This window comes from Schistocerca piceifrons, chromosome 2 (assembly GCF_021461385.2).
Source record: "Schistocerca piceifrons isolate TAMUIC-IGC-003096 chromosome 2, iqSchPice1.1, whole genome shotgun sequence".
Taxonomy (NCBI): Eukaryota; Metazoa; Arthropoda; class Insecta; order Orthoptera; family Acrididae; genus Schistocerca; species Schistocerca piceifrons.
This window is the reverse complement of record NC_060139.1, coordinates 723617783-723635246: the sequence shown is the minus strand read 5'-3', so window position 1 is coordinate 723635246 and position 17464 is coordinate 723617783. Positions and strand designations below refer to the sequence as shown.

The following is a 17464-nucleotide window of genomic DNA, read 5'->3' as shown; positions in this document are numbered from 1 at the left end:
TGCTCAACACGTGGGGCGTGAGGTCTCCACAGTACATTGATGTTGTCGCCAGTGGTCGGCGGAAGGTGCACGTGCCCGTCGACCTGGGACCGGACCGCAGCGACGCACGGATGCACGCCAAGACCGTAGGATCCTACGCAGTGCCGTAGGGGACCGCACCGCCACTTGCCAGCAAATTAGGGACACTGTTGCTCCTGGGGTATCGGCGAGGACCATTCGCAACCGTCTCCATGAAGCTGGGCTACGGTCCCGCACACCGTTAGGCCGTCTTCCGCTCACGCCCCAACATCGTGTAGCCCGCCTCCAGTGGTGTCGCGACAGGCGTGAATGGAGGGACGAATGGAGACGTGTCGTCTTCAGCGATGAGAGTCGCTTCTGCCTTGGTGCCAATGATGGTCGTATACGTGTTTGGCGCCGTGCAGGTGAGCGCCACAATCAGGACTGCATACGACCGAGGCACACAGGGCCAACACCCGGCATCATGGTGTGGGCAGCGATCTCCTACACTGGCCGTACACCACTGGTGATCGTCGAGGGGACACTGAATAGTGCACGGTACATCCAAACCGTCATCGAACCCATCGTTCTCCCATTCCTAGACCGGCAAGGGAACTTGCTGTTCCAACAGGACAATGCACGTCCGCATGTATCCCGTGCCACCCAACGTGCTCTAGAAGGTGTAAGTCAACTACCCTGGCCAGCAAGATCTCCGGATCTGTCCCCCATTGAGCATGTTTGGGACTGGATGAAGCGTCGTCTCACGCGGTCTGCACGTCCAGCACAAACGCTGGTCCAACTGAGGCGCCAGGTGGAAATGGCATGGCAAGCCGTTCCACAGCACTACATCCAGCATCTCTACGATCGTCTCCATGGGAGAATAGCAGCCTGCATTGCTGCGAAAGGTGGATATACACTGTACTAGTGCCGACATTGTGCATGCTCTGTTGCCTGTGTCTATGTGCCTGTGGTTCTGTCAGTGTGATCATGTGATGTATCTGATCCCAGGAATGTGTCAATAAAGTGTCCCCTTCCTGGGACAATGAATTCACGGTGTTCTTATTTCAATTTCCAGGAGTGTATATAGGGTAGTTGCAAAAGACAGACGCTTGAAGTGAAATACAGGGTGACTTGCAGAGGACTGAATTTGATACAAATGTACCACCTCATACCAGTACAAAAGAAGTCAGATGCCGATAAGTGAGAATCATTTCAGTAGCTCATGGCTGTAAAATACTAATACGTGTTGGTCACACCAATATTCAAGAAAGGTAGTAGGAGTAATCCACTAAACTCCAGACCCATATCGTTAACGTCGATATGCACCTGGATTTTAGAACATATACTGCGTTCGAACATTATGAATTACCTCGAAGAAAACGTTCTATTGACACACAGTCAACATGGGTTTAGAAAACATCGTTCCTGTGAAACACAACTAGCTCTCTATTCACATGAAGTGTTGAGTGCTATTGACAAGGGATTTCAGATAGATTCCGTATTCCTGGATTTCCGGAAGACTTTTGACACTGTACCACACAAGCGGCTCGTAGTGAAATTGCGTTCTTATGGAGGAATATCGTCTCAGTTAAGTGACTGGATTTGCGATTTCCCGTCAGAGAGGTCACAGTTTATAGTAATTGACGGAAAGTCATCGAGTAAAACAGAAGTGATTTCAGGCGTTCCCCAAGGTAGTGTTACAGCCCCCTTGCTGTTACTTATCTATATAAACGATTTGGGAGACAATCTGAGCAGCCGTATTCGGTTGTTTGCAGATGACGCTATCGTTTATCGACTAATGAAGTCATCAGAAGAGCAAAACAAACTGCGAAACGATTTAGAAAATATATCTGAATGTTGCGAAAAGTGGCAGTTGACACTAAATAACGAAAAGTGTGAGGTCATCCACATGAGCGCTAAAAGGAACTCGTTAAACTTCGGTTACACGATAAATCAGTCCAATCTAAAAGACGTAAATTCAACTAAATACCTAGGTATTACAATTACGAACAACTTAAATTGGAAGGAACACACAGAAAATGTTGTGGGGAAGGCTAACCAAAGGCTGCGTTTTATTGGCAGGCCACTTAGAAAAAGTAACAGACCTACCAAAGAGACTGCCTACACTACGCTTGTCTGTCCTCTTTTAGAATACTGCGGCGCGGTGTGGGATACTTACCAGATAGGACTGACGGAGTACATAAAAAAAGTTCAAAGAAAGGCAGCACGTTTTGTATTATCGCGAAATATGGGAGAGAGTGTCACAGAAATGATATAGGATTTTGGCTGGAAATCATTAAAAGAAAGGCGTTTTTCGTTGCGACGGAATCTTCTCACGAAATTCCAATCACCATCTTTCTCCTCAGAATGCGAAAATATTTTCTTGACACCGACCTACATAGGGAGAAACGATTACCACGATAAAATAAGGGATATCATCGCTCGTACGGAAAGATATAGGTGTTCATTCTTTCCGCGTGCTGTACGAGATTGGAATAATAGAGAATTGTGAAGGTGGTTCAATGAAGCTTCTGCCAGGCACTTAAATGTGATTTGCAGAGTATGCATGTAGATGTAGATGCAGATATTGTTTCACGAAAGTATAGAAAGAGTGGCAAAAGCCAACGTTGGAGATGATCAGTTTTGATTACCGAAAAATGCAGGAAAATTCGAGGCAGTACTGACTATGAGACGTGAGATAGAAGATAGAGTGGAAACAGGCAAACGTACTTTTATGGCTAATGTAGATTTACAGAAAGTTTTAATAATGTAGAACAGAGTTACCTGTATGATATTATGTAGGTAGCTGAGATGAAATACGGGGAACGAAAGGTTATCTACAGCTTGTACAGAAACCATACTGCAGTTGGAAGAGAAGGACAGGAAAGGGATGCAGGAATTGTTAGTTATTCAATCTGTATACTGAGCAAACAGTCCAGCAAAATAAGGAGATATCTGGTAAGGGAATTAAAGAGCTGGGAGAAGAAATAAAAAGTTGATGATGTGCTTATGGCAACGTAATTCTCTCAGAGACAATAAAGTTCTTGGAAGATCAACTGTACAGAATGGGTAGCGTCTTGGAGAGAGATTGTAAGGTGATCAGCGATGAAAGTTAAGCAAGGGTAATGGAAAGCATTCCAATTAAATCAAACGATGGTGACGAAATCATATTGGGAAATGGGTTGCAGATGGATGCTTTTCTATTTGGAGAGCAAAAAAATGAATAATGATACAACTAAGTAGGATACAAAATGCTGAATCACAGTAGTAAGAAAAAAGACATGGTAGCATCGATTTTAAATATTAGAATGTTGTTCCTGTAAATATTTGTATGATTCTGGAGTTATATCGACATGACACACGGACGATAAGCGACACAGACAAAAAGAGAATAGAAGCTTTTAAAATATGGTGCTACAGCAGAATGCTGAAGATCAGTTGAGCGGATCGGGTAGCTGCTGAAGAGGTGACGATTCGTTCGGGAGGAAAAGAAATTTATGGCACAACCTGACTCAAAGAAGGGATCGGTTGAGATTCAAAAAATAATGAAGTTGTCGCTGGAGGAAAGTGTAGGGGGTAAAAAGAATAAATAGTGACCAAGACTTTATTGTGAATTTAGGGTGTAATATTAACCGCAGAATACTGGAGGGGGAATGGGGGGGGGGAGGTTACGTTACTATTAAGGCACTGCTAATTTTACTACTCCAGATTTGATTCAAAGGAAGTCATAATTTGTATGTTATTCGATTGTCAGTTATTAGATTTCCATTGGTACGTTACATACAAAGTTGTTACAAAATGCCCCGTCTTATATTCTATAATGACAGTTTGACAGCTCCAGATGTTTTGGGAAAAGAGTCGTAATTTGTGATATGCACTAGTTACAAATTATTATAATTATTATGACTCCAAGAGTATGTATCCACAAAATGAGGGAGAGTCTTCTGCTTTCTTCGACGGTCACCAGGGATTCTTCAACCAAGTCGTCGTTTGCTGTTTCAGCGCCTTGGTCTACATCACAGTCATCTGTACATACAACGTTACGTGTTGAAGAAAAGCTTCCTCTTCACTAAATTCCCCATTATGTCTTCATCAGCTTCTTAAAGCTAATCGCCCAGTATATCAAACTCAGAACCACCCACATTGTGCTAATTTTAGCAGCAAAGGACGAGATTAGCACTGATGAGAACCTATGTGTTATAACCTAACACTCTCCCAACTGTGAAAGCTTGATATTTCACGTACGATGCCACAATGAGAAATTCTAAACGATATAATAAGTATGGCGAGTATTAGAAAACAGGAACATCATTAGTATACATTTGTAATATTCACGACAAAGGCACCAGTGCCAGCAAACCGCTGGTGTCAGGCAATGAATAATTCAGGTACTGTTAACAACTATGTTTTCCATCAAGGCACTCATGAGCACGTGTCACTAGTGTGTCCAGATTGGCGGAAAGCACAGAGAGATACCGACTGCAATCGTAAACTTGACGGGAGGCTGGTAATACAGGATTAATGCAGAGAAGGAGAGGCTTGCGCAAGACAGACAAGCGTGGAGAGCCAGCCACTTGAAAACCAGATTTCGGACTGACGAACGCAGCGATGTATAGCGCGGAATTAGGCGGGGACCAACATTGTTGTACAATCACTGCAAAGTCAAAAGTGTTAAATACCGGGTGATCAAAAAGTCAAGATAAATTTGAAAACTGAATAAATCACGGAATAATGTAGATAGAGAGATACAACTTGACTCACATGCTTGGAATGACATGGGGTTTTATTAGAACTAAAAAAATACAAAAGTTCAAAAAATGTCCGACAGATGGCGCTTCATCTGATCAGAATAGCAATAATTAGCATAAAAAAATAAGACAAAGTAAAGATGATGTTCCTTACAGGAAATGCTCAATGTGTCCACCATCATTCCTCAACAATAGCTGTAGTCGAGGAATAATGTTGTGAACAGCACTGTAAAGCATGTCCGGAGTTATGGTGAGGCATTGGCGTCGGATGTTGTCTTTCAGCATCCCTAGAGGTGTCGGTCGATCACGATACCCTTGCGACTTCAGGTAACCCCAAAGCCAATAATCGCACGGACTGAGGTCTGGGGACCTGGGAGGCCAAGCATGACGAAAGTGGCGGCTGAGCACACGATCATCACCAAACGACGCTCGCAAGAGATCTTTCACGCGTCTAGCAATATGGAGTGGAGCGCCATCCTGCATAAACATCGTACGTTCCAGCAGGTGTTTATCAGCCAGGTTGGGGATTATGTGATTCTGTAACATATCGGCGTACCTCTCACCAGTCACGGTAGCAGTTACAAAACCAGAATCACGCATTTCCTCGAAGAAAAAAGTCCCGTTAACGGTAGATGTCGTAAATCCAACCCATACCATGGCTTTCTCATCGAGCAATGGAGTTTCCACGACAGTTCTAAGATTTTCGGTAGCCCAAATTCTGCAGTTGTGGGCGTTACAGACCCTCGGAGCGTGAAATGAGCTTCGTCGGTCCACAACAGGTTACTCAACCAAGTGTCATCTTTTGCCATCTTTTGAAACGCCCACACCGCAAATGCCCTCCGCTTCACTAAATCGCCAGGTAGCAGTTCATGATGCCGATGGATTTTGTACGGATAGCGTCGGAGGGTACGCCTCAGTGTCAACCAAACAGTAGTGTATGGAATGCCGGTGCGACGTCCGACTGCACGAGCGCTGACTTCCCCGTGCATAGACGAACCCGCTGCAGTCTCCATTTCTTCCTGAACTATCTCAGCAGCATTACGCCTTGTGCTCGGTCGGCCACTACGGGGTGTATCGTCTAAACAACCCGTACCTTCGAACTCCGAAATCATTCTCGCAACAGCTGCATTTGTCCCCTTCCTATTGCAATAGGATCGTAACGCTGAACTAGCACATTCCCCATTCTGATAATACAGCTTCACTAAAAGCGCCTTTTCAAGTAACGTCAACATGCTGCGACTGCTGGCGCATCTGATTCTCTCTCTCATTACAGCTCCTTTTGTACACGATTGTCATGCGCAGTCACTGACGTTTTGCTGTCCAGCGCCATCTGTTGGACATTTTGTGAACTTATTTTTTGTTCTAATAAAACCCCATGTCATTCCAAGCATGTGTGACAATTTTTACTTCTCTATCTATATTATTCGGTGGTTTATTAAATCATCACATTTATACTGACTTTTATCACCCGGTAAATATTAGGATGTTGTTTCTGTAAATATTTGTATGATTCTAGAGTTATATCGATATGACACACGGACGATAAGCGACACAGAGAAAAAGAGAATAGAAATTTTTAAAATATGGTGCTACAGCAGAACGTTGAAGATCAGTTGAGCGGATCGGGTAGCTGCTGAAGAGGTGACGATTCGTTCGGGAGGAAAAGAAATTTATGGCACAACCTGACTGAAAGAAGGGGTCGGTTGATGTAACACGCCATGAGAATTCAAAAAATAATGACGTTGTCGCTGGAGGAAAGTGTAGGGGGTAGAAATAGTAAATGGTGACCAAGACTTTAAGGTGATGAGCAGGCTCAAGTGAATGCAGGTTGTAATAATAACCGCAGAATACTGGAGGGGGAGGGGGGAGAGGTTACGTTAGTATTAAAGGACTGCTAATTTTACTACTCCAGATTTTATTTAAGGGAAGTCATAATTTGTATGTTATTCGCTAGTCAGTTATTAGATCTCCATTGGTACGTTACATACAAAATAGGTACAAAGTGCCCTTTTTTATATTCTATAATGACAATTTGACTGCTCCAAATGTTGTGGGAAAAGAAGTCGTAATTTATGGTATGCACTAGTCACACATTACTATAATTATTATGACTCCAAGAGTATATATCCTCAAAATGAGTAGAGAGTCTTCTGCTTTCTTTGACGGTCACCCCGGCATTCTTCAACAGGGTCATCATTTGCTATTTCAGCGCCTGTGTCTACATCACTGTCATCTGCACATACAACGTTAACTTGTTGAACAACATCTTCCTCTTCAATGAATTTCCCATTATGTCTTCATCAGCTTCTTAAAGCTAATCGCCCAGTATATCAGTGTCAAAATCAAACTCAGAACCACCCACATTGTGCTAATTTTAGCAGCAAAGGACGAGATTTGCACTGATGAGGACCAATGTGTTAAAACCTAACACGTTTCCAACTGTGACAGCTTGGTATTTCACGTACGATGCCACACTGAGAAATTCTAAACAATATAACAAGTATGGCAACTATTACAAAACGGGCACACCATTAGCAAACATTCGTAATATTCACGACAAAGGCACCAGTGCCAGCAAACCGCTGGTGTCAGGCAATGAATAATTCAGGTACTGTTAACAACTATGTTTTCCATGAAGGCACTCATGAGCACGTGTCACTAGTGTGTCCAGATTGGCGGAAAGCACAGAGATGCCGACTGCAATCGTAAATTTTACGAGAGGCTGGTAATACAGGATTAATGCAGAGAAGGGGAGGCTTGCGCAAGACAGACAAGCGTGGAGAGCCGCTTCAAAACCAGACTTTGGACTGACGAACGCAGCGATGTATAGAGCGGAATTAGGCGGGGACCAACATTGTTGTACAATCACTGCAAAGTCAAAAGTGTTAAATACCGGGTGATCAAAAAGTCAGGATAATTTTGAAAACTGAATAACTCACGGAATAATGTACATAGAGAGGTACAAATTGACACATTTGCTTGGAATGACATTGGGTCCTACTGGAACCTAAAAAATACAAAAGTTCAAAAAATGTCCGACAGATGGTGCTTCATCTGATCAGAATAACAATAATTGGCATAAAAAAGTAAGACAAAGCAAAGATGATGTTCTTTACAGGAAATACTCAATGTGTCCACCATCATTCCTCAACAATAGCTGTAGTCGAGGAATAATGTTGTGAATAGCACTGTAAAGCATGTCCGGAGTTATGGTGAGGCATTGGCGTCGGCTGTTGTCTTTCAGCATCCCTAGAGATGTCGGTCGATCACGATACACTTGCGACTTCAGGTGACCCCAAAGCCAATAATCGCACGGACTGAGATCTGGGGACCTGGGAGGCCAAGCATGACGAAAGTGGCGGATGAGCACACGATCATCACCAAACGACGCGCGCAAGAGATCTTTCACGCGTCTAGCAATATGGAGTGGAGCGCCATCCTGCATAAATATCGTACGTTCCAGCAGGTGTTTATCAGTCAGGCTGGGGATGATGCGATTCTGTAACATATCGGCGTACCTCTCACCCGTCACGGTAGCAGTCACTGACGTTTTGCTATCCAGCGCCATCTGTCTGACATTTTGTAAACTTTGTTTTTTTTTTTTTTTGTTCTAATGAAACCTCATGTCATTCCAAGCATGTGTGTAAATTTTTAGCTCTCTGTCTACATTATTCCGTGGTTTATTAAGTTTTCAAATTTATACTGACTTTTTGATCACCCGGTATTTTACAGTATATGTCTGGGGTGATTTTGAAAGGTAATAACTCTATAAAACTATCAGATTCTTTCGAAGTATCCAAAGGAAATTCTAGTAACAGCTTACGAAACCCTTGTTCGACATGTATTTAACTATCGTTCCTGGCTTCTGGCTATAACCATCGGCATCTTTTTGATTAACCTTTCCAGACGACGTTCTGTTGGTCTGGTGACAGTCCTCACCGACTTCCATCTCCGTTTCTGGCCGTATCGATCGCTGTTCTGATGTGTCTGGCTTCCACGCTCATCCTATATGTGGGGGCGATTTCATGAATAGCGCAGCGGGCAGGTGAGAAGGGGCATCGTTTCTAAGAGCGCTTTCATGTGCACACACCTGGGCCGCGCTCCGTAACAAGTAATCTCGGGCCACAATGAGGGCGCGCCCGCCACGCTTACTTAGCGAGCGACCGGGAAGGCGGCTGCGGCTGTGAAAGGCGGGCAGTCGGCGGGCTGGCAGCGCGCTTTGTGCAGGTGGCGCGCCGCGCATGCGCACTCACCAGACGTGTCCCAGACGGCGAAGCGGATCCGATAGTCTGCCACGTTGTACGTCGACGCGTACTTTTCGAAGCCAGTCGGCGTGTACACCTGCAACAAGAGAACGCTCGCTGCAGCTACAGCTCCGACCTCTTCACCATCTGCACTCTGAAAATTGAGACCGTTGTACTGTAAATTATTTAGCTGTCGTAGGTTCACGTGATGCACAGTGCTGCGTGCTCCACAAGCTACGCAACACAGCTATACGCACACGGGGTGCCAAACAACAGAATAGTCTCCAGCGTGGCTCCACGTAGTTACCTCACAATAGAGCCGCCCCTACTCCCGTCGCAATCTGTTACTGAGCGGGCGCTGAAGACCTTGCCGTCGTGCGCCCATACAACCCTCTCCATCCGTCCATCCTACTCTCCAACACCAATCTCATCCAAATTACCGATAAGCAGGGATTGGCTAGAGCTGAAAGTGACAGAAGTAGGAGCTCCAGAATTCAAAGTGCTTTGGAAAAAAAAGCCATTTGACACGGCTCGTGTGACGCATCAACCATTTCTGATAAAGTACTTCCAAGGCAGCGCTTGCACAGCGAAAAGAATACGGAATGTTATAGCGTGTTCCCTATGAGAGAATTTTTTTATGTTTTTTTTTCTATTTTTGCGTTACTCACACTGCGAATAAACCGAAGTAGCGCTCAATATATTGTTTTTATTAATATCTTCGTAAAAGGGATGAAAAGAAAAGGCAAAAGAAAATGGCAAATAGTTACCAAGAGATGAGTGTAGTAACAGCGCCCACGGGGACTGTGAAAATAGCTTTCCAAGAAGAGACCGCACTTAAAGTGTACAAGACTTTCGTTTGTCTCATTTTGACATTCGAGCAGCCCTTGGCAAATGTACGCATACAATAAGTTCTCCTGTTTTTGCATGTCAATCATCAACTGTAAAGTAAAAAAGGATCCAATTTTACACTGAAGAGCCAAAGAAACTGGTACACCTGTCTAATATCGTGTAGCGTCCCCGCCAGCACGCAGAAGTGCCGCAACGCGACATGGCATGGACTCGACTAATCTCTGAAGTAGTGCCGGAGGGAACTGAGAGCATGAATCCCGCAGGGCTGTCGATACTTCTTCTGAACAGCACGTTGCAAGGCATCCCAGATATGCTCAATAATGTTCCTGTCTCCAGTGTTTGGTGGCCAGCTGAAGTGTTCAAACACAGAAGAATATTCCTGGAGCCCCTCTGTAGCAATTATGGACGAGTGGGGTGTCGCACTATCCTGCTGGCATTGCCCAACTCCGTCGGAATGCGCAATGAACATGAATGCATATGCAGGTGATCATACAGGATACCTACATACGTGTCACCTGTCAGAGTCGTATCTAGGCGTATCAGGGGCCCCATATCACTCCTGGTGCACACGCCCCATACTGTTACAGGGTCTCCACCAGCTTGAACAGTCCCTTGCTAACATGCATGGTTAATGGATTCGAGAGGTTGTCTCCATACCCGTACACGTCCATCCGCTCGATACAATTTGAAACGAGAGTCGTGCGACCAAATAACATGTTTCCAGCCATCACCAATCCAATGTCGGTGTTACAGGCCCGAGCAAGGCGTTAAGCTTTGTGTCGTGCAGTCATCAAGGGTACACGAGTGGGCCTCCGGCTCTGAAAACCCATATGGATGATGTTTCGTTAAATTGTTCGCACGCTGACACTTGTTGATGTCCGACCACTGAAATCTACAGCAATTTTCGGATGGATTAGTCACGTTGAACGATTCTCTTCAGTCATCGTTGGTCCCATTCTTGCCGGATATTTTTCCGCCCGCAGCGATGTCGGAGATTTAATGTTTTACTTGATTCCTGATATTCATGGTACACTCGTGAAATGGTCGTACGGGAAAATCCCCATTTCACCGCTCCGTCGGAGATGCTATGCCCCATCGATCGTGCGCCGACTATAACACCACGTTCCAACTCACTTAAATCTTGATAACCTGCCATTGTAGCAGCAGTAACCGATCTAACAACTGCGCCAGACACTTGTTGCCTTATATAGGGGACGCCGTGTGCAGCGCCGTATTCCGCCTGTTTACATAACTCTGTATTGGAATACACATGCCTATGTCAGTTTCTTTGGTGCTTCAGTGTATATGCGAAGTCTTCGAGTATGCCTTATAATACCCTGCCGGAAATTTATTTGCAGTTCCCAAATTTTCCCTTACCTGTGCTTTCATGCTTTTTATATAGAAATATTAATAAAAAGCAATAAACGGAGCATTATTTTGGTTCATTTGCAGTACAAATCATGTAAAAATGGACAAAAGTGAAGGAAAAAGAATTTCCACATAGGAACTCGAACGCACGACTCACGTACTCTTTTGTACTCTTCCTACCCGCACCGAGCAGTGCCCTGAAACAATAAGTAAGACGGTCATATTTACATCGAAAAACGCCACAAATGCTTCTTTTCCTTAACGCTGGGCCTGCAGCTCCCACGTTTGTGATTTTTATTTCTGGTCAAGCCCTAGATGCACTACAAATCTGAACAAAATCGGCGATGATTAGCGAGCGCGGTCTCATTGAGAGCGTACACTTAACAGGAGCTTTGTAATGCTTCCGCGAAACGATTTAAAATGGTTCAAATAGCTCTGAGCACCATGGGAATTAAAATCTCAGGTCATCAGTCCCCTAGAACTTAGAACTACTTAAACCTAACTAACCTAAGGACATCACACACATCAATGCCCGAGGCAGCGCGGTTCCTGACTGAAGCACCTAGAACCGCTCGGCCACAACGGCCGATTCGTACTAGATAGTCACGTCACATCATGTCACGTCCATTCCCTTACCCCAGTACCGAATGATGAAAGTAAAGTTTTGAGTTACCATCCGTGATACAAAAAGTCGGAGTACAATGTCGAACTTGCGGAAATAAACAAAGCCAAAATTTATTAATGGCCAAAGCAAACTTCGTAATATGTGTCCTCCATCAGTTTTGTGTGGTAAAGTGGTCAGAAGTGAAACAACAATTCAAAACATTGACATCCATTTGCTTCTGAAAATATATACATATAAACACATCAAACATATTTATAAGGGAATAAATAGAGGCTATTTACCTTATTCATTATGTTTTCCCTTACGCAACTAATTACGTCATAAAAAGCTGCTTTTTTCTCCTTCATCAGAACTGACGTATTTACTTAAAATGATATTTAATGAAATCTGCTTCATCACCTTACGTTCTTATTTACATACGTTACTGGCGTCAACTCTGTTCTGTTATTGTGAAAGTTCCACATACCTGATCTCACTTTTGGAAGAACACTAAAATATATCCAAGTTGTCATCGAACATTTGCAATTTGCCAGGAAAACAAAGCAAACTAATAAGAATAAAGTTTAAGAAGAGACAAAAGCACAAAATCCCCTACAATAATATGAGTGAGCACGACGAACATAAAGTTATATTCCGATGTTAGCAGACGACGTTTCCATCAAAACTTCCTAACCGACAAATCTTGGTGTGACGTGACTTGACTGTCTGTTGACGACCTGTGTGAGTGCTGTCGTTTGAAATACATTGTGGTATGTTTTGATGTAACGTGACGAAACTGACGTTACGTGACGTGATGCGAAGTGATGTGACGATAAGTGTGAATTGGCCTTTATCAGTCATCCGATCCACATGGTGGTAGTTCTGTCTGACGCCATAGAAGCCTCTGATACGAGAAACGACTTCCTTCATCCATCAAATAGTTCGGAGACAAACATTCTTCCGTAGATTACAGACGTAAGCGGACACACAGCTTCATTCGGCACTTTGCACAGTTGCCAAACAGATGCAGCAGTTGTCGCAGTTATCAACCAGCAGCAGTCAACGAGTGATGATGGCACAGCCAGTATCACAGTTTATGTCTATTAACAGCCTGAACTTAGAAGCTGTTACTGACAGTAATCCTGCCTGAACAACATTTAGATTAGTTAGTCATCGTTCACTCAGTTGCGTTAGACCAGTGTTCAGAACTTTTACACTAATATCAGACCTTGTCATTACACAAAAGTTCAGTATTTTTGTGTGATATTATATCAATTAAAGTTTGTTAAGTGTTGCTCATCGTGTTACTAACATTATTTACGTTTTTGTTTAATAATGCCCTATGAGAAGACAATTACGGCATACAAGCTCACCTCATCAATACAGCGAGAACAAAAAGTTGGTGCAATATTTAGCTATCGTCATTAGGTTTTCGTTTCTTACCATTACTCACAAGTTATCACGTTTGATTTCTAGCAACTAAATAAATAAATGAAGGGAAGTTGAAGATAAATACGGGTCAATGTATAGAATATGATTCTACATTGTAAGAGGTCCCTGACTAAGGAATTCATTACTAGCGCACTCGAGCAGATGTAACTTCGATGGATTGCTCACGCGCTGCCTGCGAGATGTATGCTACAGTAGAATCGCAGACCAGAGAGCAGAGTCGGCAGCAGTAATAGTAGTAGCTCGCAGTCGAGCGGTTGGGTCAGGTCACTCTTAGAGAGCAGTTGTCTAGTTGTATAGCTCACAGAGAGCACTTATGTCCTGTTTGGTATTGCCAAGGCCGGTCGTGGAGAACGATCGCTGTGCCTGAGCAATGTAGTATAAGGTAAAAGCAAAGATTATTATTATTTATTGCCATGCGCATAGGTAATTTGCAACAACTTATTTTGTACTATTGCTACATCAAGTCCCATGTATGTGTTTTTACAAATCGTTTGATAATAATCTTTCTTATAAAGATAACTTTTGACAATCATTCATCTGAATTTAAAGATTTCACTAATTTCTCCTACCCATGGCCATTCCGATTATCCTAAAGAAAAATCAGTTTTTTTTTTTTACACATAACAAATCTAGTGGCCAGCATTGCACTGGGCTGTGCCAGAAAAATTTCTTGTAGGAGCAGATATTTACGCGTTATCCGGCGACACTATTGAGGTAAGAATCTTCAGTTTATTCAGAATGACTTTTCAGGGCCATTACCCAGCATTGCTGACGTCTAGATTTACCAGTTTACATTCACAGTCAGTTAATTATTGAATGGTTATATATGAGTCCCATTAATATTGTGAGGCTACGAAATAAACTGTTGGGAGGCTACAACTATGAAGAGAATGGCGCAGGTGAGACCAGCAAATAAAATCCCTGAATATTTGGAAGGTGGGGTGACACAGCATAACTGGACGTTGGAAATTAGAGAGTACAAGTAATCTAAATAAATTTAAAAAAAGGATTATGCGAATGCGACGGAAATCGGTAGATGTGATGTAGGTGTACCATCAAACAGATAATTACAATTTCAGAAAAATTGGATGATTTATTCAAGAGAAAGAGCTTCACAAACTGAGCAAGTCAGTAATGCGTTGGTCCGTGTCTGGCCCTTGGCATTAGGACTTAACAAGCACTAAGACAAGCAGCAGAAACTGTCGCCATGTGCAGGCGGGCATTATCTTGCTGAAATATAAGCCCAGGACGGCTTGCCATGAAGGGCTACAAAATGGGGCGTCAAATACCATCGACGTACCGCTATGCTATAAGAGTGTAGTGGATGCTAAACGAAGTGGTCCTGCTACAAAATGAAACGGTAAACCCGACCATCACTCCTGGTTATCAAGCCGTATGGCAGGTGAAAGTTAGATTGGCACCCCACCACTGTCCGGAGCATCTCCAGAGACGTCTTCGGGCTGGAATCGCATTGACTAGTACAGTTGTCTTCATTGATGAGTCCCGCTTCAAACTGAGCCCCGATGATCGGCGAAGACGTTTCTGAAGACGCACCGAACAGTTGTGGGTATCAACCAGACTGGCATCCGCCATATGGCCTGACAGCCAGGAGTGATTGTCTGGGATGCCATTTCATTTTATGACAAGCCCCTTTTAATGTCATGTCACCAATACAGCTCAGCGATACGTCGATAACGTTCTAAGCCGTTTTGTTGCCCTTCATGGAAAACCATCCTGGGCTTATTGTGCCGTGTGCTCCTGCGATTTGATTGTTCCGGTGTAGTGTGTTCGATCTCTTTCGATTCGCTTTGCGGTGCGCAGGTTGGTGCGCCCTCTGGGATTCCGTGCGGGAAGCTAAGAGGGAGTCTCGGGTAGAGAGACACGAGCGGGTCTGGGCGGAGCGACGCCGGAAGATCGCAGAAGTCGCGTCGGCAAGTGGTGTGAGCGTGGCAGCTGCATTGGGGCCGGCCGAGCAGCCGAACTGGAGGTGCTGCAGTGACTCGCTATATGTTAGTTCTGTTTATGAGTTGAACCCTCCTCACGCTATGGCTACGGGCTGGTGTTATTCTGGCCATTATCTTATTAGTGGTATTTGGTTAATATTGTTAAAGGTGAACTGTTGGTTTGGTGCAACTTCGTCCGCTGGAGTTACAGCGAGACTTCTTTCTGTCGTATTCTGGCTTGCGCTGCTGAGCAGTGAGTGTTCCCACGTCGCGTGTCGAAATACTGACTTGTGCCTTGGTTGATTTACGTATGACCTGGAGTGCCTTTGTGGACGTGTTTGCTTAAATTGTTGATAAAATGTCTCTCAATACCCTTACTTGAGTGTCTTTAAATTGCATTTCAGTTTGTTACTGAGCTTATGTCAGTTAAGGGACGCCCAAATTGTCACGCTAGTCAAGTAAAGTTTAAGTCTACTGTGACACCACTGTTTACCTGTTGGATTAAAATTAATTCAATCTTAACCACAGCTAGGAATAATTCAAGAATAATTGTAAGTGCCGTGTGTGTTTGTTTTTGGTCCTTTTCTCTTACTCACTACCGTTGAGTGTTAAACTGTTTTGGAAACCCCTTTGACGTCATTTCACGGTGTGGTTTCAGAAAGAGTTTTGTGGCTACTGTTGTTGACGGCTCCTGTTGCAACGGGGTTTCTGGCCGACACATCTATCGCACGCCAGGGGTTTAGTGCCAACCGCCAACAGTGCGGTGACTTGTTATCAGTCCTTTTTGAATCACCGTCTGACCTACGACTATTGATGGATTTCTGTGGTAAAATTGAAATGGAGGCACTGTCTTGTTAACGTGTCGGAACTGAAGGTGCTTGCCTTGTAAAACAGTTCGTTATTGATCCTGAATAGTTTAAGCAGTCGTAGGGCACTCGTTATTCTGAACCAGACTGTACTTGGCATTAATTGCATTGCCTTCGTAAATCTGTGTGCTACGTAAGATTGTAACGCAAGCGCCATTTTGGGTAATATGTACCATTTAACTATATGAGGTGGTTCTGTGAATCATCGTGGCACACAAGGTCACGTAAGACAGTACTGTGGTGGGCAGATATTGCTATACGTCTGTGATATTTTTTCCTGTAAGCCATTGTGCCCATTAGGTTATGTAAGGCTTAAATACAGTGACCAGTTTGTTAATTTTATGTGTTTCGTAATAAGATTTTACAAATATTAAAATTTTGGAAAAGGTTTAAATCTCATATTTGCAGATTGTTTGATGTTAGACAACTTGTTGATGATTCATGTTAAATCAGCTGATGTACACTTAAACTGCACAAGTTATATGTCAATATGTTGTTACCAGTACCTTGCATGAATTTTCTTGAGTAATAAATTAAACTTCGTATTATATCCTCAATTTGTTGCTCAGCCTTCCAGTCAAGCAGCCCCTGTATCCTGCTCCCAACCATATCACTTAGGTTTGAGAAAGTGAATGCCCGCCAGCAAAGATGAGAGTTTCTACTGCCTTTGTGCTTGCCAAACCCTATCTTGGACAGCAACGTCGCAGGATCTGTCCCCAACTGAGAACGTTTGCAGCATTATGGGCGGGGAACTCCAACCAACTCAGGATTCTGATGATCTAAAGCGCCAGTTGGACACGATTTGGCACGATATCCCTCGAACGACATCCAACAATTCTAGCAATCAGTGCCAGGCCGAAGGGCCAGAGGCTGACCAACACGCTACTATCTTGGTCAATTTGTGAAGCTCTTTCTCTTGAATAAATCATCCAATTTCTCTGAAACTGTGTTCATTTGTTGTCTGTACACGTACTACATCACATCTACTAATTTCCGTTTAATTCCGATAATTCCTCCGTGGTGCTCCATTTCTTTTTTTCTTAGAGTGTTAACATACGTGGCAAAATGCAACTGATTCAAGCTCTCATTCGAGAGAAGAGCTATCACATCTCTCTCTGGCCACACATTTATGATTTCCGGGATTTCCCTAAATCGATTAAGTCAAATTTCGATACGGGTATGTTGAGAAAGACATGGCCAATTTGCTTCCTGTTTTCACCGATCCCGTGCTAATTCTTTACTGACATCATGCTTGGCTGGGCGTATAGCCGAAATCTTCCTTTCTTTTCGAGCGTAAATGAGTCCACCAAGAAGGAATGGAATGCTATTGAACTGCACTTAAATGAAAAATTTGCTTAGTCCAATGAAAACCGAAAAGGAGAATTTAAAGCTT

The 17464-nt window shown here is 43.6% G+C and overlaps 1 protein-coding gene across 1 annotated transcript in view; it reads right to left on the bottom strand.

The window, feature by feature from the left end:
- Positions 1-17464, bottom strand: part of LOC124777568 (ras-like GTP-binding protein Rho1) — a 290221-nt gene that overhangs the window by 63821 nt on the left and 208936 nt on the right. Inside the window, exon 2 of the mRNA XM_047253024.1 lies at positions 8999-9086. Within this exon, the coding sequence (XP_047108980.1) occupies positions 8999-9086 (88 nt within the window). The remainder of the gene's footprint in view (positions 1-8998; positions 9087-17464) is intronic.